This window comes from Belonocnema kinseyi, chromosome 6 (assembly GCF_010883055.1).
Source record: "Belonocnema kinseyi isolate 2016_QV_RU_SX_M_011 chromosome 6, B_treatae_v1, whole genome shotgun sequence".
Classification (NCBI taxonomy): Eukaryota; Metazoa; Arthropoda; class Insecta; order Hymenoptera; family Cynipidae; genus Belonocnema; species Belonocnema kinseyi.
Genome location: NC_046662.1, coordinates 78,577,855 through 78,603,016, shown reverse-complemented (window position 1 = coordinate 78,603,016; position 25,162 = coordinate 78,577,855). Strand labels below are relative to the sequence as shown.

The following is a 25,162-nucleotide window of genomic DNA, read 5'->3' as shown; positions in this document are numbered from 1 at the left end:
AACCGGTACCATTGGATTCAGCGGGTCAAAATACATAAGACTACATAGTTTTTATCCTTTACCTCTTTAATGAATACGGGATCCTACCCAGCTCCTGGACTATTGAGTCTTCTTGTGGAATTTTGTTTTAAAATTTGTCTGTTTTAAGTTTATGTTTTTTATGTACTTTCAAATTTTGAATAAACAGAGACATTAAGCCATTGACCCTGAGTCGCCCTCTAGCGTTCTGTTCTTTTACCGTTAACAAAAGCTAGATTCTTGGGAAAACAAAAAAGAAATTCTAGTTACAGAGCACATGTGATTGTTTTTGCTGATATATTCTACTTCTTAAGTTTACTTTTCAGCATATTCAAGACGGAATTTAAATGCATATTAACGCTGACAAGCTGCAGAAAGCTTGTGCAATTTTTATTTAGAATTATTTCTTTAAATCTTTCAGAAAATCCCCGTTTTTCAGTACAAAACTATGGGTTGTAGGTGTGGATTTTATAATAACAATTTATAAGTTATTTTTCAAAAATATGAAAACATCATAATTGTCAATTCAAATAAATAATAATTTAATATCAAGGGTTAACAAAGAAATTTATAAAAATCATGTCTTAATGATTGTGATTTATTAATTAAAATTTAAAAAACTAAGTAATCCAGCGGATCACCAGAGTTTTTTTCATTCGATGTGTTCAATTCATGAATTAATAAAATCGAGAATAATGGGTTGTCAATAGTTATTATTGAAACTACATAAAAAAATAATAATATTGTTATCTAACATACAAATAATTAAAAGATTAGATATCTCTTGAATTGCAAAAGTCTTATTTGATAGAATACTGCTTTAATCAATTGTTTGCTTAGAATTATTTAACAAATTTTAATAGAGCTTAAAGATTTCAAAAGACTTCAAGAAATTTCTGGATACTTTAAAAGATCTCACCAAATTTAAATTTAAAGTCTGCTAGACCCTTGACTAAAATCAAAATACTTACAAGATTTCAAATCTGTTCAATTTTAAAAGATTTATTTGATAGAGTCCTGATTTTGTAAATACTTTTCTCAAAATATTTTAAAAATTTCAAATACTTTAAAGATTTCGAAAGATTTCTAGATATTTCGAACAATTTCACTAGATTAAAAGTGTGTTATTCCCTTGACTAATTACAAAATTCTTAAAAGCTTACATATGTCTTGAATTGTAAAATTTTTATTTAATAGCATCCGGATTTTGTAAATTCTCTGCTTAAAAATATTTTTTAAATATTTCAAAAATTTGAAATAGTTTAAACATTTTAAAAGACTGAAAATATTTCTAGATACTTTAAAAGATTTCACCAAATTACAAAAGTGGTAGGTAGCCCCTTGACTAACATAAAAAATATTGTATTACAATCTTAGATGTATCTTGAATTGTAAAAGTTATATTTGATAAAATTCAGATTTTGTAAATTCCTATGCTTAGAAATATTTTTAATAATATTTCTAATAATATTTCTGTAAATACTTTGCTTAGAATTCTATTTTGTAAAATTTTTATTAATAATAACTTGCTTAATTTTCTTAACTTAAACATTAGCAATTTAGCACATACAAGTGACCGTAATACATTACAAGCTTACTCTAAGTTAATCAACGTTGCTCGTTGAATAAATTAGGCTCACCTGACATTGTTGTGACGTTGAACATACATCTCATGAAATCTGGTTTGTTTGTGCTTACTGGCCTCCTGGCAGGCATCTGCCATCTTCAACATTATACTCCTTTTCACCTGGAACAGGTACTCTCTACATTGATTATTCACACAAAAAATATTGACTCTTTTCATAAATAAATATGCAGGGAATATTTGAGGGAAGAATTATAACTATATTTTTTTCAGATATAATAAAAAAGTTGAGTTCCGTCATTAACACACTTAAAAAGCGGTTTCTCTAATATTCATCCAATACAAGTTTAAGTAAATTTTGCAGAATAAATTGAATGTGTTTAAGGAAAGGAGGTTCCTAACTTTGAACAAGAAATTACTGAAATTCAGTGTTCTGTGGGTAAAAAGCATTGAATACCAATCAGATTGTGTGGACCATTAAGGGAAAATTTATTGGGTGCTTCATATGCTTGGATAGCATGTAAAAGAAAAGGAAAGAGTATTTAAGAGTTTAAAGAATTTCAGTCAGATATGAAGAGATTAAAAAGACTAAAAATATATTCAAATGACTGGAATTAGCCATAAATGCAGATTTGAGTCATTTTTATGGAAGTCGATATAGGTACACTTCTTTTTCTCCAAGTATTTTTTATTCTGCCGGTTTATTCCAAAGTATAAAGAAAAGAAAAGGGGAAGATCTAGGAAGTAAATGTGTCCTCAGAGAATATACAAACATACGCGAGGAAAATGCAAAAAGTTTTTTACGAATAAACTATAATATATTATTTTAGTTCCATCGCAGTACGATTGATTGAACTTAATATTTTTCATTGAAGGGCTGTAGGTAATTTCATTCTGCAAAACTTAATGCTTATATGGTATAGTGTATAGTAGGGTGACTCAAAAACATTTTTTTAGAGGGGAACGATGAATTTTGGGAATAATTTTGTAGGGTTTTACGAAATGTGACGGGAACGTATAGAGGCTTATAGAGAAAAAATATGCCCAAAATATTATGCTTATACCCTTATACCCGAAAAAGAATTTCATGTATCAAACATATGGGTTTGACACTCTTAACAAACCCCCACGAGTCCGTAAAAACTACTATCAAAACCAAAAATATAAATTCTTCACAAAATCGACCTTTTGAGCACTGCATTCTCGTTTTATTTTACTTAAAATTATTTATATTGGTCCAGTGGAATATTTATCAAAATTGTTTAATTAATTTTCAGTTATTTAAACAAATCCAATGCGTTTAAACAATTTTATTTGTAAATTCGTTTTCTCCCTTAAAATTATTACTATTAGTCTAGTGAAATATTGACCAATATTGGTTAATTATTTTTAATTGTTTAAACAAATGTCATTTGTTTAAAATTTTTTTTTCAAAACTTTGTTTGTTTTTTATTAAAAATTATACTGTTGGCCCAGTGGAATATTTATCAATATTGATTAACGAATTTTTAATTATCAAAACAAATTCAATTTGTTTAAAATTTTTTTTCAATTTACCGAACTAATAACTTATTATTGTTAATAGCATAAGTTAATTTTTAAATATTTTCAATTGTATACACAATAAATTGTTATTTATTTGAAACAAACTTTAATTTGTCTGAACAAGAAATGTTTTACAGAACGTCCAATTTTTTTTGATCATTTCAACAATATATAATTTCTTCCTCATTATTTTGTTTCAACAATTTATCAATTTTATAAAAAACCCAATTTTCAAAATTTAAACAAATAGAATTTGTTTAAACAATTGAAAATTATTCCAACAATGTTGCTAAATATTCCACTAAAGCTACATTAATAATTTGTGATAAAAAAGTATTTTCAAAAGCGTCTTTAAACAAATTACATATGTTTAAATAATTGAAAATTAATAAACCAATTTTTAATAAATATTGCACTAGAACAATAGTAATAATTTGTACGAAAAAAAAGTAATTTTTGAAAAAAAAATCAAACAAATTAAACTTGTATAAATAATTTAAAATCAACAAACCAATGTTGATAAAGATTATACTAGACCAATATGAATAGTTTTAAGTAACAAAAAACGAGAATACAGTGCTCAAAAGGTCGATTTCATGAAGATTTGACATTTATTGTTTTAAAGGTAGTTTTCAAGGACTCGTGGGAGTGTGTTAGGAGCATTAAAACCCATACGTTTGATACCTTAAAATCTTTGTTAGATAATTCTCAACAGGCCTCTAAACTTTCTCGTCAAATTTTCTCAAACCCTAAAAAATTATTCCAAAACTCAAAAAAACATGAATCCAAGACGACTCTCTTGGTTCCAGTTCTGCTCTCTCCCAACCCTTCCTTATTAACTGAAGTTTGGAATGTACTTTATAACTACAATCTCCACCATATGTCGAATTACTACTTAAATTGGACATGATTTCGACTCGCAAAATAAACCTATAGCATAAACATGGTAGTTCGGCGTATACTTTAAACAATGAATAATACATTCTATAAAATAGCTTCGGAAAGAACTAGAACTTTAATTGACAAAAGGTGTGCACACGATAAATGTAAAGGTCAAGTTTCAGACGACGAATGGAGACTGGATGTTTGGAATTCTAGGGGGGTTAATGATCTCAAGGTAAAAGAATTACCAGAAACTACACACGTAAGGAAACTAGATATTTGATGTGTGCCTGAAACAAAGAAAAAGGGATGCGAAAGTAGAGATATAGAAAACGGAGCGTTGAAAGGCGGATTTCAAATATAGTTAGGAGTAGATAATGAATCACATGGTAGGCAAGGAGTAGGTGTGATTTTGAATGAAAGAGCGAAGCAGCATATTGGAGATCATGATTTCGTATCTTCCAGACAGCTGTCGGCTAGAATGAAATTCGAAATCAGAAGATTATTTATTATAACATGCTACGTGCCATTTGATAGTGATCCCAGAGAAGTAAAAGATTCCTTCTGGGACACTTTAAATGACACAATGAATATTTACGATCATGATGTAAGAATAATTCTGCTAGAAGATATGAATGGATGGGTAGGCATTCAAAAACAGGATACAGAAAGTGTACTAGGTGATCTTAGAGATCAAAGAACAAACTGTAACGGAGATAAATTAGTTGGCTTATACTTAGAAAGTGGTCTGCTTATCACAAATACTTGGTTTAGGCATAAAATGATCTACATCTATACCTGCCCCAAAGGAAATAGCCACAGTATAATTGACTTGGTTGTGTGCGAATAAAAGACTAAGAGAGTTGGTCAAAGATACAAGGGCCATGAGGGGTTCTTAATGCAATACTGATCACTACCTTCTGATCTCCAACATTAACTTAGGTCGGGGATGGAAAAAAAGAGAACCAATCAAACAAAACAAACGTGAATTAAAATTCGGAACTTGCAGGAACCGGATGTGCGAATAGATTTCCAAAATAAGATAATTGAAAGCATAGATAGGACAACTTGGGTTGCGCTCATAAGAAACTAAGATATAGAGGGCGCATGGACTAAGTTCCGCGATATCATTGTTAGACGTGCGATCGAAGTGTGTGCTACCGCGGTTGTAGGAAGAAAGAAGCGTACAGGATAACTTTGGGCATTGCAGGTCGTAACGATGAGGAAAGAAACAGACGTATAAATGATTGCATACACAAAAAGAGGATGATGCTATATGATGCAGACGGCATACTAGACGCTTTCAGAAACTGTTTTAGAGGACAATTTGTAGATGAATCTATAGGATACCACAACTGCAATGTGGAACCTGAATACGTTAGAAAACTCAATTGAGAAAGTCTGTGTCACTGAGGTTAGGGATATAATTAAGAAATTGAAAAACGGTAAGGCTGCCGGGGTAGACTGTATTAACGCTGAAATGCCTGAACACGGTGGCGAGTACATACAGCATTGACTTTGCGAATTGATAAATTTATGTTTCGAGATGGGAGATGTGCCAGATGATTGGAAAAAAGCGACTATCGTACCAATATACAAAAGAAAGTGAGATAAAAGCGACTGCAATAATTACAGTGGAATCAGCTTATCAAGTAATTTAAGTAAAATATACTCATGAATACTTATTCGTAGGGTAATGAAAATAAAAGAAGAAAAGATTAGGGAAGTCAAAAGTGGGTTTATGCCAAGAAGGTCATGTACGGATTAAATATTTAGTTTAAAGCAAATCGCAGAAAAAAATTTGAGAGTAGGAAAAAAAGTTTTTTGTGCATTTGTTGACCTAGAAAAAGCTTTTGACAAGGTACATAGAAATAAACTTTGGGAAGTCCTGAAAGAGTAAGGAGTCTACGGATGGTTTTTACAAGCTATTTGCAAAGCGAGTGTAAGGGTAATTGGGAAATTGAGTGACTGTTTCTATATTTTTCAAGGAATTAAACAAGGATGCATTATGTCTTCATTGTTATTTATATTATTCATGCACAAGTGTTTAAGAATGGCTCTATTCGATGAAGAAGGTGATGATCTTCAAACAGAAATAATACGTGGGTTAGCGTTCGCAGATGCTAAGGTTGTCATGACAGAGTCAATCGAAGACTTGCAAAGAATGTTGAATAAACTGAATGCAATCATGAAGAGCATGGGCCTTAAAATTAATGCACATAAAACAAAAAGTATGGTGTTCGAAGGAAAGAGTGAGAAAACAATATACAATATTGTATTAAATGATGAAAGAACTAAACAAGTTGATAAGTTAGTATACCTTGGTATCTTATATACTAGAGACGGAAAGATAGATGAGGAGTTACATAGACGCATAAATGAAAGTAGGAAAGTTATTGGTAGAGCAGGGCTTCTTATCAGATGTAAAAATATAACAAATAAGGCTGAAATGGCAATACATATTTCTATATTTGTACCGACTTTACTATACGGTAGCGATACATGGATCTATCAAGAAAAATATAAGAGTAAAATTAAGGCAATTCACATGAGATTCTTGCGCATAATATGCGGGAAAACTCTTATGGACAAAGTGAGGAACGAGATAATTCTCAAAGAATGGGGTGCAGAAGAGACGTTAGTAGACACATGGGAAAGAAATCGGTTAAGATGGTTCGGGCATGTTGAGAGAATGCCAAATGAACGACTAACGAAATAAGTGTATCACGGTAAAGTAAATGGCAGAGTGCCTAGAAGCAGATCGTGGAAAGATTGGTTAGAATGTGTGAATGAGACCTTAATTAGAAGACACATAAGAAGCCACAGAAACACGAGAACCTGCATGACGAAATACATGGACGTAAAAGAAGCTAGGGAAGTATGCCAGGACAGAAAAGTATGGCAGCAAATAATTAATAAAAAGAGTGTCAGTAGAGTGAATGTCGCCTGAAACAAAAGACCTTGGATACTAATGGACCTATATGGGGAACCTCACATGACGACTTTGTGAGAATCTTCACTTGGGGTGATTGCTAGAGAGACTGATCAACAACGTGGATCGGCGCAGTGTTGCAATACGAACGTGTTATTTAAATAAATAACACGAGAATTATGGAACAATCTAAATAATTTTATATCCCTTCCTCACATTACTCCCTTCCCCACCGAGTAAGGCATGCCTACCCCGGAAGGGAAATGGCTTAAAGGTGTGATAATAATAACAATAATAATAATAATAATAATAATATTTGAGCCTCCGTGGCTCAGTTGGTTAGATGCTCGGACTTCAACTCAAGAGGTCCGGGGTTCGATCCCTGAGCCGGTACCTCTGGAAATTTTTCTATGTACCTTTACTGAGGCTCTGGTGGTTCGGAACCCACCTTAAGCTGTAGGTGTGTCCCCCATTCGTTTACTTGACTGCAACCCAGTCCGTCAATGAGGGGTAAAAACCAGGCTTTGTCTAATATGTCGAGGCACAGATCACTTGATTGCATTATAAGAATGCGCCCGTGACTGATGATATATACCGAGACAGCCCCGTGTTAAATAATAAAAAAAAGAACCCAACTCTAACGAAAAATGCTTCTGACATGTTGGTCAGTTACCATCTTAAGCCTGTGAAAAAATTAATTGTTTAAACAATTAATTTTTTATTTTAGGTGGTAGCTCTAAGAAAGCATCCAGAGTTGACTGTTCTCACCTACAACGCTCGTGGTCGCTCGTAATTGTATACCTACAACATCATCGCATGAGGTTTCAAGCATCGTATTAAATAAGTTGAATCAACTTATAACATTCTAATCTCATTAGTCACTTGACTTAGTCCGCGGCTATGATGCATAACCGGGTTTACCCGAGTAAAAGTTTAATAAAAACACATATAATAATAATAAATGTGATTTTTCCCTATGCATTTTACATGAGAAACTTGAAGTCCAAACCGGCACATGTTAAAATCAAAATTAAAAAAGTCGGGAAATTTCTTTTTTCGGATTTAGAATAAAATAGGGGGATCTTTGCCTTCTAGCATGAAAAAAATTTGCCATGTATTTTTGGACCACCTTAGCCACAAGGGCGGTGAATAGTCATAATAGTATAGTGAATTTCATGGTTATTCTGATGTTTTTTAGATTTATGAAGTAGCGTCTTAGATATATTGTATCATTTAACTAACCTCAGCAGCAATATAAGCAGGTATTACGCTAAGCAATAATTGTTCTTGTTGTTCTCTTTCACATTCTAGTTTAATTCTAGAATCGATTACAGTTTTGGTACCCGCAAAGGTTCGTCGTTGTGCCCTCGCTGTGAGAATTCTGTAATAAATTCCAGCTACTAAAGCTGCCAATAACAGGAATGTGTCACCAGCTATCTGCGAAAAAAAAGTTTACTCATAATTTAGCTATTACTTTTTGAAACTACATTTATAATTACAATTTTTGGAACTAATTGTATTTTTCTGTGCATATTCATCAATTAATTCGAGAGAGTACGTTTTTGAGAACGGACATTCCGGGGATGTCCATACGATATTCAAGGAATTTTTGGGGACATTTTTGGAATATCCCAAGGGGAAAAAATTATGGTAATCAGCTGGACTGATTGGTTATCCGAAATGGTGATCCGCTGAAATCCAAGTATTCTAGTGTAATCCAATTCTTATTTAACATAATCTACTTGTAATTTGGAGTTGTTTTAGTCATCCACTTGTAATGCCCGATAATGAACATGCGATCCCAGGTAATCTACTTGAAGGTCTCGTTAATCGCCTTAAATTCTTCGTAATTCACTTATAATCCATGGTTATCTTTTAATATTAGGTCATCTACTTGTAATTCTGAGTAATCCCACTTTTATTCCAGGAAATTCACTTTTAATCTAAATTAATCTATTTTTAATCCCAGTTGATCTGCTTGCAATATCAGGTAATTAAATATATCTCTACGGAGCATGTGAAATCCTGAGTAAACCACTTGTAATCCAGGGTGATACCATTTGTATACCAGGAAATCCACTAATTATGCGAACTAATCCACGTAATTCTAAATAATTCACTTGTTTTCCACTTGTAATCTGAATTAATATATTTTTAATCCCAGGTGTTCTGATTACAATTACAAGTAATTGAGTATAACCCTAGGGTGATCCACTTGCAATCCTTGGTAATCCAATTGCAATATTAGACAATTCACTTCTAATCCAAGATAATCCATTTCAAATCCATAGTAATCCACCTGAAATTCTTAGCAATCAATTTTCAGTATTAGACTATACTGTTGTAATTCTACGTAATCCACTTGTAATTCAGTAAATTTCGGACTATCCACTTTAAATTCCAGGCAGCCCAATTGTAATCCCAAGTAATGCATGCGTAATCAACAGGAATATTCGGTTCTCATCTGGAGTAATACACCTGTGATCGAGTGCAATCCAAGCAATCAAATTATACAATACTACAAGTAATCTAGGACAATCTTAAATAATTGACTAGTAATTCCAGGTAATCTACTTGTAATTCGAATTAATTCCCTTGTAACAACAAGATCAATCCCGGGAAATTCACTCAGAATTAGTAGTAATCATCTTTTAATCTGGAGTAATCTCCCTGTAATCCGATATGACCGAGATAATATAATATAATCCCTGATAGTCCACGTGTAATCCTATGTAATCTACTTGTTTTCGTAGATAATCCATTTCTTATCCACTTGTAATTCTAGGCAATGTTTTTGTATTGCGCAGTAATCCACGTTATATGCACAGTACAGTAATCCGCTTAATATCCCAGGTTGTATACTTGTAATTCAAGGCAATCCGTTTGTAATCTAAGATAATCCACTTATAATCCAGTTAATCAGATAATCTAAGGTACTTTAGAATATTTGGGGTTAAATGTGCCCACGCTAAGGATCACATTTCTAGAAATGTTTTCCCCTCCTGAACTATCCCTACAATAGTTCCTAGGATAAATCAGGCCATACACTTTTTTTAAATTGAATTTAATCCTCGACGAAGTTTCCCCTACATACCAAATTTTATTTGTAAAAGTTTTTTTTCGATCAGACAATATTTTTTGTTATTTCTTTGGATTGGAAGATTCAAATCTTAGAAAATTAAAAAAAAAGTTTCCAATTATTTTAAAGATTCTGGGGAATTTTTTATGAGTATGGTTATTAATAGTAAACACTAATATGAAATTAGGAATTTAAAAGAAAATTTCGTTTGAATAAAAAATTTTCTTAAAATTACAAAAAGTATGTCTTTTTTTAGTCAAATCGTCAAATGCACACTTTTTTGGAAAAAGTAGAATCTGTTGAATCTGAATTTGTTTAAATTGAAAAAAAGAAGCATGTTATTATTTTGCTTTCATGTATTTTTTTCATGGTGGCCGAAACGTTCTAGAATCACAAAAACAATCTTAAAATTCCAAAAATTCTAAATAACGAAAAAAAAGTTTTTTAGAAAAGGCAGAATGATAACATGTTTCTTTATTTCAAGCTGAATAAATTTCAGCTTCCATATATTAAACTTTTTTCAAAATGTGTGTATTTTACTCATTTTTTGCAGTTTCAGAAAATTATACATTGATAAAAAAATCTTCTTTTTAATTTTATACTTGTATTCACTAGGTTTTAACCAGAATTTTTTCTAGAATTTTGGATCAAATAGATATTTTTTATTGTTTTGTGTATTAAAATTCAATGTGTATTTTTATTCATTTAAACATACTTTATTATTGTTAAGTAGAAACTATTTATTCTTGGATCCTTAAATTATCAACTGAGGATGAATTTCAGCCAGAAGATATTAAAAAATCTTAATAATTCAAACTGAAAATGACCATAACTATGATAAGCAAATTAAATATTTTTGAAAAGAAATAATAATTTTGAATTTTCGATGTTATGATATGGCTGTATTAAGTCGTCTCGAAAAATTTAGGGAGTTGGAAAAGGGGATGGACTAGTCTCGAATATTCGGGAGGTCTACCCAAGCTTATGAAAAATATTGGAGTATTCATCTTAATTTCGGGACTACGAGACACTTCGTTATATATAGTTTTTTCAACCAAAATTCTATAGATCTAAATGACTGCACAATCTTTTTAATATTGGAAAATTTAAAATCTAGGGTTCAATAAAATGTTGAATAATTGAAATCTCGTCCCAAATGAAGGGTTATTTAAAAGAAAACAAAAGAGCAATTAAAAGTTCAGTAACCTGATAATAATGATCACGATTAAGAATGAAGAAACTTTTCCCGATGTAAAGTACAACTGGAAGAAAGCCAATAATCGATGGTCGTTGTCTTCTGATTCTTGGAAGAGCTGCAACAATAGCGATGACACTGCAAAAAACAGGTACTGCTCCTCCAACTATTAAAACTCCGAATCCCAGTATTGCGGATGATATTAATCCTAAGATGAGCCTGGTACGAGGGCAGGACAATGTAGAGGGAAATTGCGTTATAATTAGAAGAATCAAGGATGATACCAGCATCGTTGTCAGAGTTGATATGTACATGACGTACACCATATCCTTGAAATAAAAAATGATTAAACTTACTCATAAAAAAGATCAAAGATTTGAAAATGGTTTCCATAAAGAGCCATCCGTAAAACACGTAACATATTTTTTGCCAATTTTGTAACCCTCCCCTCTCCCATGTTACAACTCGTAATTAAACAGTTTATACCACCCTCCAAACTATCATAGCCGTTGACAATATACGAAATTCACGTATGTTTTTCATTTTTCTCAAATTGTTGACGAAACAGACAATTTTATCAATATAGTTCAATTTTCAACAAAATAATTGAATCTTAAGGCTACGAAGATGAATTTTTAACCAAATAGTTTGATTTAAAATAAGAAATAAATAAAAGATTTAAAAAATATGTGCATTTTCAAACATATAATTGAACTTTTAACTTAAAAATATGACTTTAACAAAACAGTTCAATTTTTCCTAAAAAAAATATTATTTCGCCCCAGAAAGTCAAATTTTCAATAAAAGAGTTCAGTTTTTAAACTAAAAAGTCAAACGTTTAAGAAAAAAAACTTTTGAATTTTTAACCAAAAAGGATAGTTTTCAACAAAAAATGGAATCGTTAAATTTGCAGTTGAAAAAGTTATTTATTAACCAGAAAAAAACGAATTTTGAACAAGTTTAATCCACCAAAAAAGGTGGATTTTTTTAACAAAATAGTGGAATTATCCACCAAAAAATTTGAGAATTTTGAATCGTATACACATTTAAAATTGAAAAGTTTATAGCCTTGAAAATGTACAATTGAAAATTCTGTAGTTTTGATGATTTGCATTTTAAATTTCATCAATTTGAAAGATTTATCATTCAGAAGCCTATAATTTCAATATTGAAAATAACTAAATTAAGCATTTTTTAATTTATACATATTCAAACTGAAAAATCTTCAATTCCAGATTCTAGAAATTAACAAATTTCCGTTACAAATATTTAAAATTGACCTGCATATTCAAAAAAATATATTAATCTTGTTACAACGTTAAAATATAAATGTAAAAATTGAACAATATTCAAATAAATATTTTGTAAATAGAAGAATTTTCTGCTTTAACTCTTGAAAATTGTAAATCTTTAAAAATGAAAAGTTTTTAATTTGGAAAACTTGCAAATGAAAATTCAGTGATTTTGAGAATGTAAGTTTAAAATTTCCTAAATTAGGGGATTTAAAATTGAAAAGTCTTGACTTTCGGAATTCATAATCATCCAAATTTAGGAATATTTATTCTGTATTATTATTTGTACATCTTTAAAACTGAAGAATCTTTAATTGGAAATTGTTCCAATTAAAAATACTAAAAAAAAATCATTAATAATTACATCAATTAAAAACACAAATCCTAAAAATTGAATAATGTTCAATTTAATATTTCTCACATGCAAGAATTTTCAATTTTAACTTAGGAAAACTGTAGAACTTACAAATATTGTAAATATTTAAAATTTTAATGACTGATCGAAATGCTTTTAATTTGGAAGATTTCTGCTTAAAAATGTGATTTTTGATCCTTGAAATTATTCAAATTTAAAATTTCTTATTTATACATAATTAAAATTAAAGAATCTTAAATTGTAAATCACCAAATTTTTTCTTAAATCGTGAATCTAGAAAATTGTAGAACTTTAAATTGTAAATATTAAAAATAAATGTGTTTTCAATTTTAAAAATTTTGATTGATAAATTCTGTAGTTTTTACGATTAAGATACGAAATTTCTTCAATTGTGAAGATTTGGAAATGAAAACTTGACTTTAGATCTTCGTATTCATTTACATTAAATTTTTTTTATTTATACAGCTTTAAAATTGAGAAGATTTTAATCGTGTATCTTGAAAATTAATTATGCGTTATAGTACTTGGAGAATAATTGCGATTATAATGCATGTTTACTAAAATGAAATAAAACGAGATTATAAAATTTAGATTTAGATTATATAATTTAGAAGTTTAAATTTTTGTACTCAGTATTATAGATACATATTTTGACTTTCTTTCCAATCAGTCGTCAAATCTAGAAAAATATCTGACCAAATACATATACAAATTTTGAATAAATTTTGAGGTAGTAAGAATTTTAGAAATCATGGAAAAGGCTTTGCTTCTATGGATATTTTTGCGAAGATTGATGGAAAAATGTCAAAATACTAATTTAATCATTGTAATCAATGAACTTTCACGTTTTACAACAATCTTGGAAACATGGATTTCTGTAGGGTTGATTTTTTAAAAATATTACGTAACAGTATCAATTAGATATAATAATAAGATAATTAGAGATTTGTAAAATTAGAATTTTAAACGGATGAATCGTGGTGTGTAAATCGGAAATGTTAAATTCTGCGTCAAGCGCTTCCGACTGTCAACTCTCGAGTCTCGATTTGAAGCAGTTCAGGGAAATTGAGCAATGTTTCAATTTATATTAATAATTAAATAATTGTTTTTTCAGAGTTGCTTCATAATCATGTGAGAGAAGTGAAATATTTTACTAACAATTATATATACCTGAATGACGAAACAAAACTATATTCTTGTGTGCAGGCGCATAATATCGATGATTGACTATTTATTAAGGTATATGAACATTTGTTAGAGATTTTATACCAAGATTCAAATTTTTCAATAGATAATCAATACTCTGAAATTGTATTTTCATACATTTTCAAAGCCGGATTAAATACTTGATTATCCCACAGCAGAATTATGAACGTTTCGCAGGAAAAGTACAGAAACGTTGAACATAAATAAAAAAAATATAAAGCACTGATTGCGGGCAGAAATTCAGGACATGCGTCGAGCATTGCAAATGACATTATTTTCCAATATGCGGACATATCTATACTCATTTTACTTGGGTTATTTCACTGTTTTAGAATTCGTGTTGCGATATCTGACAGAAGATAAAATGTTTCCTAATAATTTTTTCTGTTCTTTCAGATAAATATTAGTTGAGACTTGCGCAGTGCCACTGCACGCGTATAGTATTGAAAATTTTCAATTACTTTTCCGGTTTTAATTGTTGAAATTTGAAACATGTGGATTTAAAATTTTTAATGCTATAAATTTGATATTATAGCAGTTTTCACCAATTGAAAAAAAATGTGAATGCTAACAGTTCTAAATTTCGAAATGCTCCACTTTTACTTCGCAAAATAGAATAATTTAAAACCTTAAATACTTAGTATAGTTAAAAATGCAACAGTTTAGTTTTGTAGAAAATTTTTCGTTTGAAAATTCAACTGTTGAATTTTGTGGAAAATTTGTTTGTTAAAAACACCACTAGATAAAATTCAGCTTTTGAATGTGGTAGACGATTTGCCTGTTTCTGTCTGGCCAAATTTGCCTGTCTCTGGAGAATTTAAGTGTTCAATTTCCAACCAAGAATAATAATTTAATAATAAATAAGATTAATTTTTAGCGAAATAGATAAATTTTCTATAAAATTATTGGATTTTCACCTAAAAAAGAATCAATATTTGAACCAAAAATTAAATAGTTAAATTTTCAGTAAAAAAATTAATTTTCAACAATATAGTATGATTTTCAACTAAAGGGATAAATTTCTAACTAAAATGATTAAGTTGTTACCAAAAAATGAATTGTTCACACTGTAGTGGCTAATAAGGTTAATTTTCAACCAAAAAGCTAGAATAGTTCAATTTTGTCTTAAAAGAACTAATTTTAGAAAACAGAAAAACGATTTTTCACTCAAAAAGCTGCATTTTTAAGTGAAATGATCAATCTTTATTTTAAAAAAATGAATTTTTAACAAATTAGTTCAAATTTAAACCAAGTTGTAGAAAAGGCCTTGAAAATTTGGAAAGCCACTAAAAAAATATTCAGTTAATAATTCTATTTTGAATTGTTTCACTTTTTACTTCATGCGGTTTAAAAAATTAAAACGTTAAAAGATATAAATTTACCTTTTACCACTTTTCAGCAAATTCAAATTTATAATCTACAATTTCTAAGGAATTAAGTTTGAAAGTTATTTTTATTTATTTTTTCGTTTTTGGGGTAAATTTTTTTAACAGTGAAATTAGCATAAGCAAATTTATTTATTTAGGCTTTTAGTTCAAAATAGTAAAAGCTGACACTATTGTATTACTGTAAATTCAAAACATTAAGATGGTAGACATAAAAAATTAAAATTAATTCTTTAACTAAGCATTCGTTTGAATAATTTTTATAAACTGTAAAATACATTTATTTGAATACGATGCAGTTTTGAAAGATTTAAAAATAAAAGCAAAGCATTTTCTAATGTTTTAATGTACGTTTATACTGTTTTTAATGATATCAATGTAATGTTCCTTCATTTTAAACTGTTTGAGTTTGAAATATTAAAAAATGGGCAATTTATACAATTTTCATAATATTTGGAACAATCCTAAATCTTTTATATAAGAAACTAAAAAGACTAAAGACTTCACTGATGCTTAAAATTAAAAAATTGTAATAGTTTTGAGCAATTTAATTATTTAAACTGAAACTAACATCACAATTCAGAAATGTTAAAGGCTTCTTATTTATTTCCAAAATATTAGTTACCAATTATAAAGTTCATTTTGTTCGAAAATTGCGAAGATTTAAAATTTATCCCAACGAATTCCGTACACATATATTATCAATTGAATGTAATTTCATTTTACACACATTTGTTTATAAATTTTAATTAAGGAAGCTAACCAACTTAAAACATTGAAATCAAAAACAAAAGCATCTCTGCGAACCAGCTTCATGCTGCAAACAGGATTTATTAGATGCGAACACATGTCGATTATCATTATTAATATTATAGAATTTTAAGAACATTCGAATAGAATTTTTTAAAACGTTCTTATTTATGGTATTAGAATTGGGTTATGGGTACCATAATACCCTTTGGCTCTTGCATCTTCAATTTTCGAGTAACTGGTTAATAAGTTCTTGCGACAAGGTTTCCTTCAGGGTATTAGTTCAGCTAAGGATTATATTGACAGGGGATTAAACAAAACTTAGAGGCATGTTTAAGTTTTGGTGTTTTGCTTGCCAAGCATACCTCATTTAGTCGATCACTTTAATTAAGACTTTAATGCATTTAGTTGAAGTTTCAGAGAGAACTATGCCAGCTTCACCACCATTTATTTTCATTACCCCCCTACCCTGAAGAGTAAAGATGTCAAAAAATCTCTCAGAAAATAGAAAGTATAGTGAGTTTTTCGAAAAAGATGAACTTAAACATAAAGAGACTTAAACAAAAGAGTTGCATTTTCCAATAAAAAAGATATTTTTTGAACCAAAAATGTAATAGTCAAAATTTTGCTTTGAGAAATCAATATAAAAAAAAAGATTTTCAATTAGCTGAATTTACCCCAAAAGTAAATTTAATTTAATTCTACCAAATACTTAAACTTTTAAATTATAAAGGATAAATTGTTGACTAAAAGTGGAGCAGCAAAATTATCAGATAAAAAAATAATTATAAAAATAGAATTATCAATAAAAAAGTTAAATACTCCAACCAAAGAGGTAAATATTTTAAAGACAATTTTCATAAAGTAGTTCTACTTTCAATCCAGTGGTTAAATTATCAACAAAAAGGTGAAAAACCAAATAGTTTAGTTTTCGAACAAAAATATGAGTTTTCCATCAGCATCCATCAACTAACGAAACACGAATTTTTAAGAAAATACATCTGTTACCAGCCAGATTGTTGAATTTTAAAGCTAAAACAATGGGTTATCTGAAAAACTGTTGGATTTTCTACCAAAAGTGTACACTTTTAACAAAAAATATATTTTTTAGCCAAAGAGTTTAATTTTCTGCCAAGTTGTTGATTTTTCAAGCCAGAAATACGAACTTTTTACTAAAAAGTTGAATTTTTGACCAGAAAATATAAATTTTCAACTATAATGATCACAATGCCTATTTTGTATTGCAGGCTTCAAGACTTGGCCCTTTTTCTCGGACTTACACTTAAGTGCAAACTGCATTAGTCTCTTTTGATAAAAAATTAATTCCTTTGGTTGAAAAATGAACTATTTAGTTGAAAATTGGTGTATTTTGTTGAAACTTCTGCTTTTTTTTGGAAGAAAATAATATTTTTGATTAAAAATATAACTCTTCAGTTAAAAGTTAATTTGTTTCAGTGGAGGATTCATGCATTTGTTAAAAATTCTTCTTTAAAAAAATTAAAATCTGTTTTATTGAAATTACAACTACTAAATTGTTTGTTTAAAATTCATCTTTTTAAGTGGAAATACAAAAACTTTAGTTGGAAGTTCATCTCCTTGGATGAAAATTAAACTGCTTTGTTAAAAATTGGTCTTTTGATTACAAAATAATTTTTGTAGGTTGCGTTTATTGTTCTGATAAAATGGGGGATTTGGAAAAGAGCATAGACTAGTCGTCTCGAAAATCTGGACGACTAGACATTTTTTAAATGTTAAATGTTGTGTTTTAAAGTAACTTATTTTCAAAGATATGTATTTTTGACTTAAAAGTGGAACTGTTCTGTAGAAAAATCTTCTTCTTGGCTTGAAAATTTCACAATTGGGTTTAAAATTTATATAATTTGTAGAAAATTCTTGTTTTTTACTCGACAATTAATCTTATTGTTTGAAAACTAAAATATTTCATTAAAAATTTGAGGGTTTAACTGAAAATGCCTCGTTTTTTAAAGAAAATTAATCCTCTTGGTTGATAATTCTATTTACAATTTATGTATACTGTAAAAATTAGCCTATTTTAGTACAAAAGTAATTTTTTGGGTTAAAAATTAAATTGTTTTGTAGAAAACTCGCCTTTTGTGGTGCGAAAATTCCACATTTTGTATGTCACTTTTCTTCTTTAATGACAGAAAGATTTTTTTCGTTAAAAATTCGTCTTTTTGATTTGGAAATTCATCTCTTTTATTTGAAATTTTAGCTTTCTTAGATAAAATATCAATTGAATGAAATTATTTTTCATGGTTAAAATATAAACTATTAAATTTTTTGAGAATTTATTATTTGTGGTTGAAAATTGAAATACTTCGTTATTTTATAAGAAACAGTAAGATTTTGCGACCCCGTACCAAATATTTTTCTATGATATATTAAAAAAGTCGCACGTCTGATACGATATTTTAAAGTTAGGGATATATGATTGCGTAATTGAAATAAATTAAAACTATAGAGGTTAACAAAACTTAAATTTGAATATTGTTAAATAGCTAAGGATTTTGCAAATAAAATATACGTAATGATAAATCCTCTTGGTTTTGATACTTTTATCAAATCTGATCAATTCCTAATGGAGTGAAGATGGAGTAGGATCTTTTTTTCAAGAAATAATTTTAATTTGAAAATATTATTTTCCACCTAGTCTTATTAAGACGTTAAGCATTTTCTGTTATTGAAGATTCTTAACTTGACCGATATTGTGTGGATTTTCTGCCTCCATGGTTTGGAGGGTTAATCTACTGTCGGTAAGGTACAATCTCTGATGATATAGCAGATAAACTTAAAAAAATAATTACTTGTATTATTAACACTTAGCTAAAAATTGGCGTTATTTTCTTAAATTAAGAGTTCTTATTCTGATCCCTCTAATAGCTTAATTGGAAAAGCACCTGACCGGAAATCAGAAGTTTTGTCGTTCGTTTCCCAATGGAGTGAAGATGGAGTAGGATCTTTTTTTCAAGAAATAATTTTAATTTCAAATCTGATCAACTCTTGATTTATAGTAATTCGAATCAAATGTATTGAAGCACGGAACATAGTTTCTCAGAATTGCGATCATGAAGATAAAGTAAATTTTATTTTAGAGTTTACCTGAGCTTTTAGGGTAATAAGTTCTGTTGAGAATTTCATTAATTCAGATAAAGGACTTTTTACGAGCACAAGCGCTGACTTTGATATCTTTTCTTCTTCTTCTTATTATTATTATTATTATTCAGTCAAGTTTATGGATTCATGAAGGATGAGATAAATTGCAATGAGTTAAAATAGAATAAATAAGTGATTTTCTATAATGACATATATATTCAATTTTGTATAAGACATGACAAGAATAAAATCGAATGACAGGAATTATCTGAAATTCAAAACGTACTTCAGGGGGGAAAATGAACAAGACGATGAGGGCTGAAAGAGTGGCAACAACTGACACTGTGAGAAGTCCTGTGTAAAGGGTAGCTGTCAACTTTCCTTCGTATCTATCTCGAAGTTCCTGAAGTTCTTTTACACTCCCAACATTTACTCCTTCGCCTGGTCCATCTGAAAAATAAATGAAGAATCATTTTGTATGATTTACATTTTTTTAAATCTTCATTTTTTTAGCCGTCTAAACCAGAAAAATAGCGTTTTACGAATGTGTGTGTGTGCGCGCGCGTAGATTTTTAGTTTGCAGCACCATAACTTTCAAAAGAATTGTCCTATAACGTATTGTCACGTCAACGAACTTATATCATTAGGGGAGCAATATGACGTTTAGGAATACTGGTATAGCTGCTACGCCAATACTGGTACAGTTGTGAGGACCATCCGATAGTGTTGGTTCAAGAACTACACTTTCTAGTTCTGAAGAGAAAAATACTGTTCTCTTAGCTATGTCGTTTTTTTCGTATAGTATTACTTTATAATATTATTATTTAGTATTACTACTGCTGTCTCATAGAGAATGAGGTTTGTAATTATCGAAATTTTCAAATCTACTTTTTTGACATATTTCGATATAATTGAGCGGACAGATTGCACATCAACCTTAGCGCGTGGATTAAGCCAGCCTAGTAGACAAGAGAGGGGATAACGCGTTTCTGCAGGCCGAGTTAATTAGACAAAAAAATTTTAAGCTACCGTCATGCCCAATCAACTCGGTTCGTAGCAACGCGTTATCCCCTCTCTTGCCTACTATAGGCAAGCCTGAGTATTGTTCACCATATCTCGAAAATTAAACAAAGCTATTATCATGAAATTTGGACAAATTGCTAGATCAGCAATTTAAAAGTACTTTTTTGTGTCCCACTTAAAAAAATACTTTGTTTATATGATCAACAATATGATATATAGCGTATTTGTCGTATCTTTGAGACGCATCGATCGACGCAACGTTGAAACTATATGTAGTGCATTTTTTACATTGTTAGAAAAAAGTCGCTGAATCACACCGATAAGTGAATGTTATTCGCTCTGAAACTGAAGTGTATTATCCCACATTTCTATAGGTGCAAAGTTCGGTGTCGAACATGAGAGCGTATCTTTTTCATCAGAGCTATAGTCTGAGATCCAAGAGCACTTGAGCATCCATTTTAGGTCCTGATGATTTGATTCTTGTGCAGAATGTTCATGTGTTCATGTGTTTAGATAAAAATGCCATATCACTGAAAATTATTAAAGTTTTGATAATATTTTTCCATATTTATTTAAAGAAGTTTGATATGCACAAATTTTGTCAATAGTGTATGTTGATTTAATTGATAGTTTTCGAGAAAAACAATAAAATAGCGTTTTAATAAAAAACGATTTCTACAGTACATTTTTTATCATTTAATCACTTTTTTCTGGAATCATACGGAACTAACTAAGAAAACACAGTTGGTTTTGAAATTTTTTCAATTAGGCTATGAGTTTAGTTTTGAAAAAATTCTAAATAAATACAAAGTTTTCACGTCTGTATGTACGAGTGTTAGTAAGAGCATTGTATGGACAGGCAGCGAGGGGGTCTCGGAGGCTGCAGGTTTTCAATTTGAACCGCAACCTGACACACAAACACACTCGCAAACATTCTACTTAATAGAATTTCCTAAACCAATAGCCTAATTTAAAAAAAATTCAAAAAAATTTATCTTTGTCTCAGCTGGTTCTATATGATACCAGAAAAAAATGGTGAAATGATAAAAAATGTATTGTAGAAATGGCTGTTCATTAAAAAGCTATTTTATTATTTTTCTCGAAAACCATCAATTAATAAATAAATGAATAAAAATAAATGAATATGGAAAAATATTTCCAAAACTTTAATAATTTTCAAAGATATGACATTTTTTATCTAAACACATAGAATGTCAAATAACAACAAAACGACTCGGAATTCGCTATGTGTACCCGATATATTCGGAATCAGTAGAAAATTCTGGATAAGAATCAATCGTCAAATCATCAGGACCTAAAATGGATGCTCACTCTCCTCTTCGGATCCCAGACTACTAGTGCGACCAGTGACACTTGCTTCGTTCCGGTGCGGAAGACGGTGTGAAGTATTATAAAAGAGCCGGTGTAGCATCGTCGGTGAGTCGGCTCTATTACATGTTGCGTAGGCCAGCCTCGTGTAGACTGTAGAGCCAAAAATGCACGAGCAAGAACCCGAACCCCCCGACTTCACGATTCGTTTTCGGTGGCTAACTGGCTATTCGGAGTTTTTAAGCAATCTGAATTTTGCAGGGTGTCAAGAAAATTAAATTTTATGTAATTTTGTTATGTTATATCATTATAGAAAAATATAAGGAACTTAATTCTTAATAAACCTTCTTGCGCAATTTTGTTGCACAATTTGTTTTTAAGTTTATGTTGGTTTACAAAATGTGCTTTCAAATTTGCGTAACTTTAACGGATGTTGAGGAATTTTGAAACGATTTGAAAATAAATAAAACTTGTAAAGATTTTTTTTTTAATTTGGTAAGGTTTCACGGAAATGAAAAAAATTCTTTAGGTTTCTACAAATAATTAATATAATTTTTTATTTTTGAAAATTAATCTTAAGGGATTATTTAAGAACATTTCAATATATTTCAAACGATGTCAAAAATCGTCAATGAAGAATCTGGAAGATTTTAAGGCAACCTTTTTAATTTTTCCGCATTTAAAAGAAAATCAGGAAAAATTTGAATAATTTTTAATGATAAGATGGCTTAGAAGGTCTGACAAGATTAGAAACAGTACTTTTTCAAGATTCGTGTGAAAATGTTGGTTAATTTTTTATTAAAAAAATGTACTTTAAGAGAAAATGAAAAAAAAGTTTCTAAACATATAACAGGATTTTAAAAGATTTAAAAGATGAGTTAAAAAGTTATATTTTCAAATATTTGAAAAATAAACTGTGGGAGGTTTAAAGGAATTCTAAAAGATTTAAAGCAGATACAACTTTTTTTCCTTAAATTCATCAGAAAAATTTAGGAGATTATAATTCAATTTTTTTCCATCTTGAATTGGGGAACATAATGCTTACTAGGCCTTCTTGTGCAATTGTGTTACACAATTTTTTTAAATACGTGATGGTTTAAAAAATTTAAATTAAAATTTGAGTAAGTTTAAGAGATATTGAAAAATTTTGAAAGGATTTAAAAATAATTAAAACTTTCAATTTGGAATGTTAATGGCGAAAATTCTTTTAGGTTCCTTGCAATAATGAAAATAAATTTTTTATTGCCAAAAATTAATTTCAGGAGATTATTTTAAAACCTTTGAAAACATTCAAAAAGATTTCAAAAATGATCAGTGTCTGAACAAGCTTAAAGCAATTTGCTTTTGTTACAAAGAATTTGAAAAAAATCAGTAAAAATTCGAATAATTGAAAAATAAACTTTAAAAGAAAATTAAAGAAGACTTTTGAACACATCAAACGATGTCCTCAAACTTAGAAGAAGAGTGTAGAAGGTTTTAAAAGTAAAATGTTTCAATTCAGTGTGATTAAAAAGTTTAAAAAAATGTAAATAATTGCATAAATTCAAGAAATATTTAGTAGAATTAATGAAATTCAAAAATAGTTAAAACTTTAGCAGAGTTTCAGAACGTAGGATAAATTTATTCAAAAAACTGAAAAATATAAAAATCGCAAGAGGTTCAATTATTTTTAATAAAAATAAATAATGTAATAAATTTTGAAAAATTCAAAAAGAAGACACACCCCTGTATGCTTAAATATATAATATGTTAACTTAAAATAAGTTATATGCAATTTAAAACAAAAGTTTATTCAAACTGAATTAAACGTCAATTAAACATCCATAATTAATGAAAGATTTTCACTATTCCCTTAAGTACAATAGACTTATCATTTGTTAAAATTGTTCTGAAAATTTTTCTTGAAAGGTGGTGTAAAAAGGAGTTTATTAAAAAATGTGTGGGATTTTCTAAGAAACGACTATTTGAATTTCTGACCATTTTTATTTTTACTTTTTAAGTATATATTAATCTGCTTTATGCTTAGGGCAAAATCATGTGCTGAAAATACGATAAAAGAAATATATAATTCTGAAACTGGTCCATAAGATTAAAGCCAAATCTGTACAACCGTTTGTTAACATTTTTGGATTTTTTTTGTATTATTTAAAAGGATTATTTTTTATTTTTTAAATTAATGTATACAGAGTATAGTTTTTATATGAAATTTCACGACGATTTTTTGTAGCATGTTTGGCCCTAGGGCAGAATCAAGGAAAAATTTTCCAAACGTATGTTCCTTAGTTATTAAGATACTATACAAAAAGGTACTTTTAGAATACTTTTCTCCTCTTAAAATCATGAGATATTTCTTCATAAAATAAAATTTGTTAAATTTATTTCACAATTATTTACAATTACAATAATTTTACAATGGAAATCGAGTTGTAAACGCTAAATTTTGTAATATTGAGATAAGCATCTTAAGACATTAAAGGTTTCGTAAAGTTTTTATATATTAAGGAGCATATATGAGGTCAAGTTAATAACTTTTCGGCTTTTTCTCTTAAGACCCCCAAAATTTTGATTTTATATTAGGACTAAATATCAAGAAAAATCCGAGTCTTCTTAAAAGATGTTTAGAACATTTAGAAATTTGGAAGAAATCAAGAAATATTTGATAAATTTTTGGAAATGTTTTCAAGTTTTTAAATATTTCTAATACATTAAACGCAACTTAAATTTCCCAACATATTTTTAACTGACTAAAAATTTTCTTACAATTTTGAAAACTCATTCAAAATGTAAGAAAATTACTTATAATCTTCTAAAGTTTTCCCAGGAATTTAAAGAAAAATATTTTTATCTACATGAAATCTTTCGGAATTCTTTTAAAGTTCCTAAAGTTTACTTTTAAAATCTTTAAAAATCTAAATTTCGAATATAATCCAAGTTTAAAATTCGATTTGAATCTTTCACATTATTCTAAATATTTCTTGAATTTACTCAATTTTTTTGTTTTTAATTTATTACTCTTACCGAATTGAAACAGTTTGCTTCAACATTTTCTGGGGCATTATTCCTCAACTGCCCCAACTCAAAAAGTCATGTTTTTCGATTGTCTCTAAATTCTGGGAATATGTTCGCTTACCCAACAGTAGTTTATCCACAAACTTATAGACCAGGATTACCAACCCTCCCCAAGTGAGGGGGGTTGAATTTTCAACCCCAATGCCTGCAGGGGTAGTTTCAAACGCCTGTAACTTCCTTTCTAATGACGCGATTTGAAATTTTTATGAGGGGTTTGGAAAGTGCTTTTTACACGCTTTCATTCTATTTTATTATTTATAACAAAAAAAATTGTTTAAATAATTTTTTCAATAAATCAATTGTTTATTTAACTTTTTTTGCAATTTAGGCATCTACGATTTTTTTTTAAATAGTCTCAAAAGAAAGCTTGACTTTTTTACTA

The 25,162-nt window shown here is 29.2% G+C and overlaps 1 protein-coding gene across 5 annotated transcripts in view; it reads right to left on the bottom strand.

Moving 5' to 3' along the window:
* LOC117174728 (adenylate cyclase type 2) overlaps nt 1–25,162 on the bottom strand; it is a 134,369-nt gene that overhangs the window by 49,302 nt on the left and 59,905 nt on the right. For 4 of the 5 annotated variants that reach the window (XM_033364047.1, XM_033364049.1, XM_033364050.1 and 1 more), the window contains 4 exons: nt 19,646–19,809; nt 11,248–11,565; nt 8,205–8,399; nt 1,659–1,765 (listed from right to left, as the gene is read on the bottom strand). In XM_033364047.1, coding sequence (XP_033219938.1) covers nt 1,659–1,765; nt 8,205–8,399; nt 11,248–11,565; nt 19,646–19,809 — 784 coding nt within the window. The remainder of the gene's footprint in view (nt 1–1,658; nt 1,766–8,204; nt 8,400–11,247; nt 11,566–19,645; nt 19,810–25,162) is intronic. The other variant, XM_033364051.1, reaches the window with a different exon arrangement.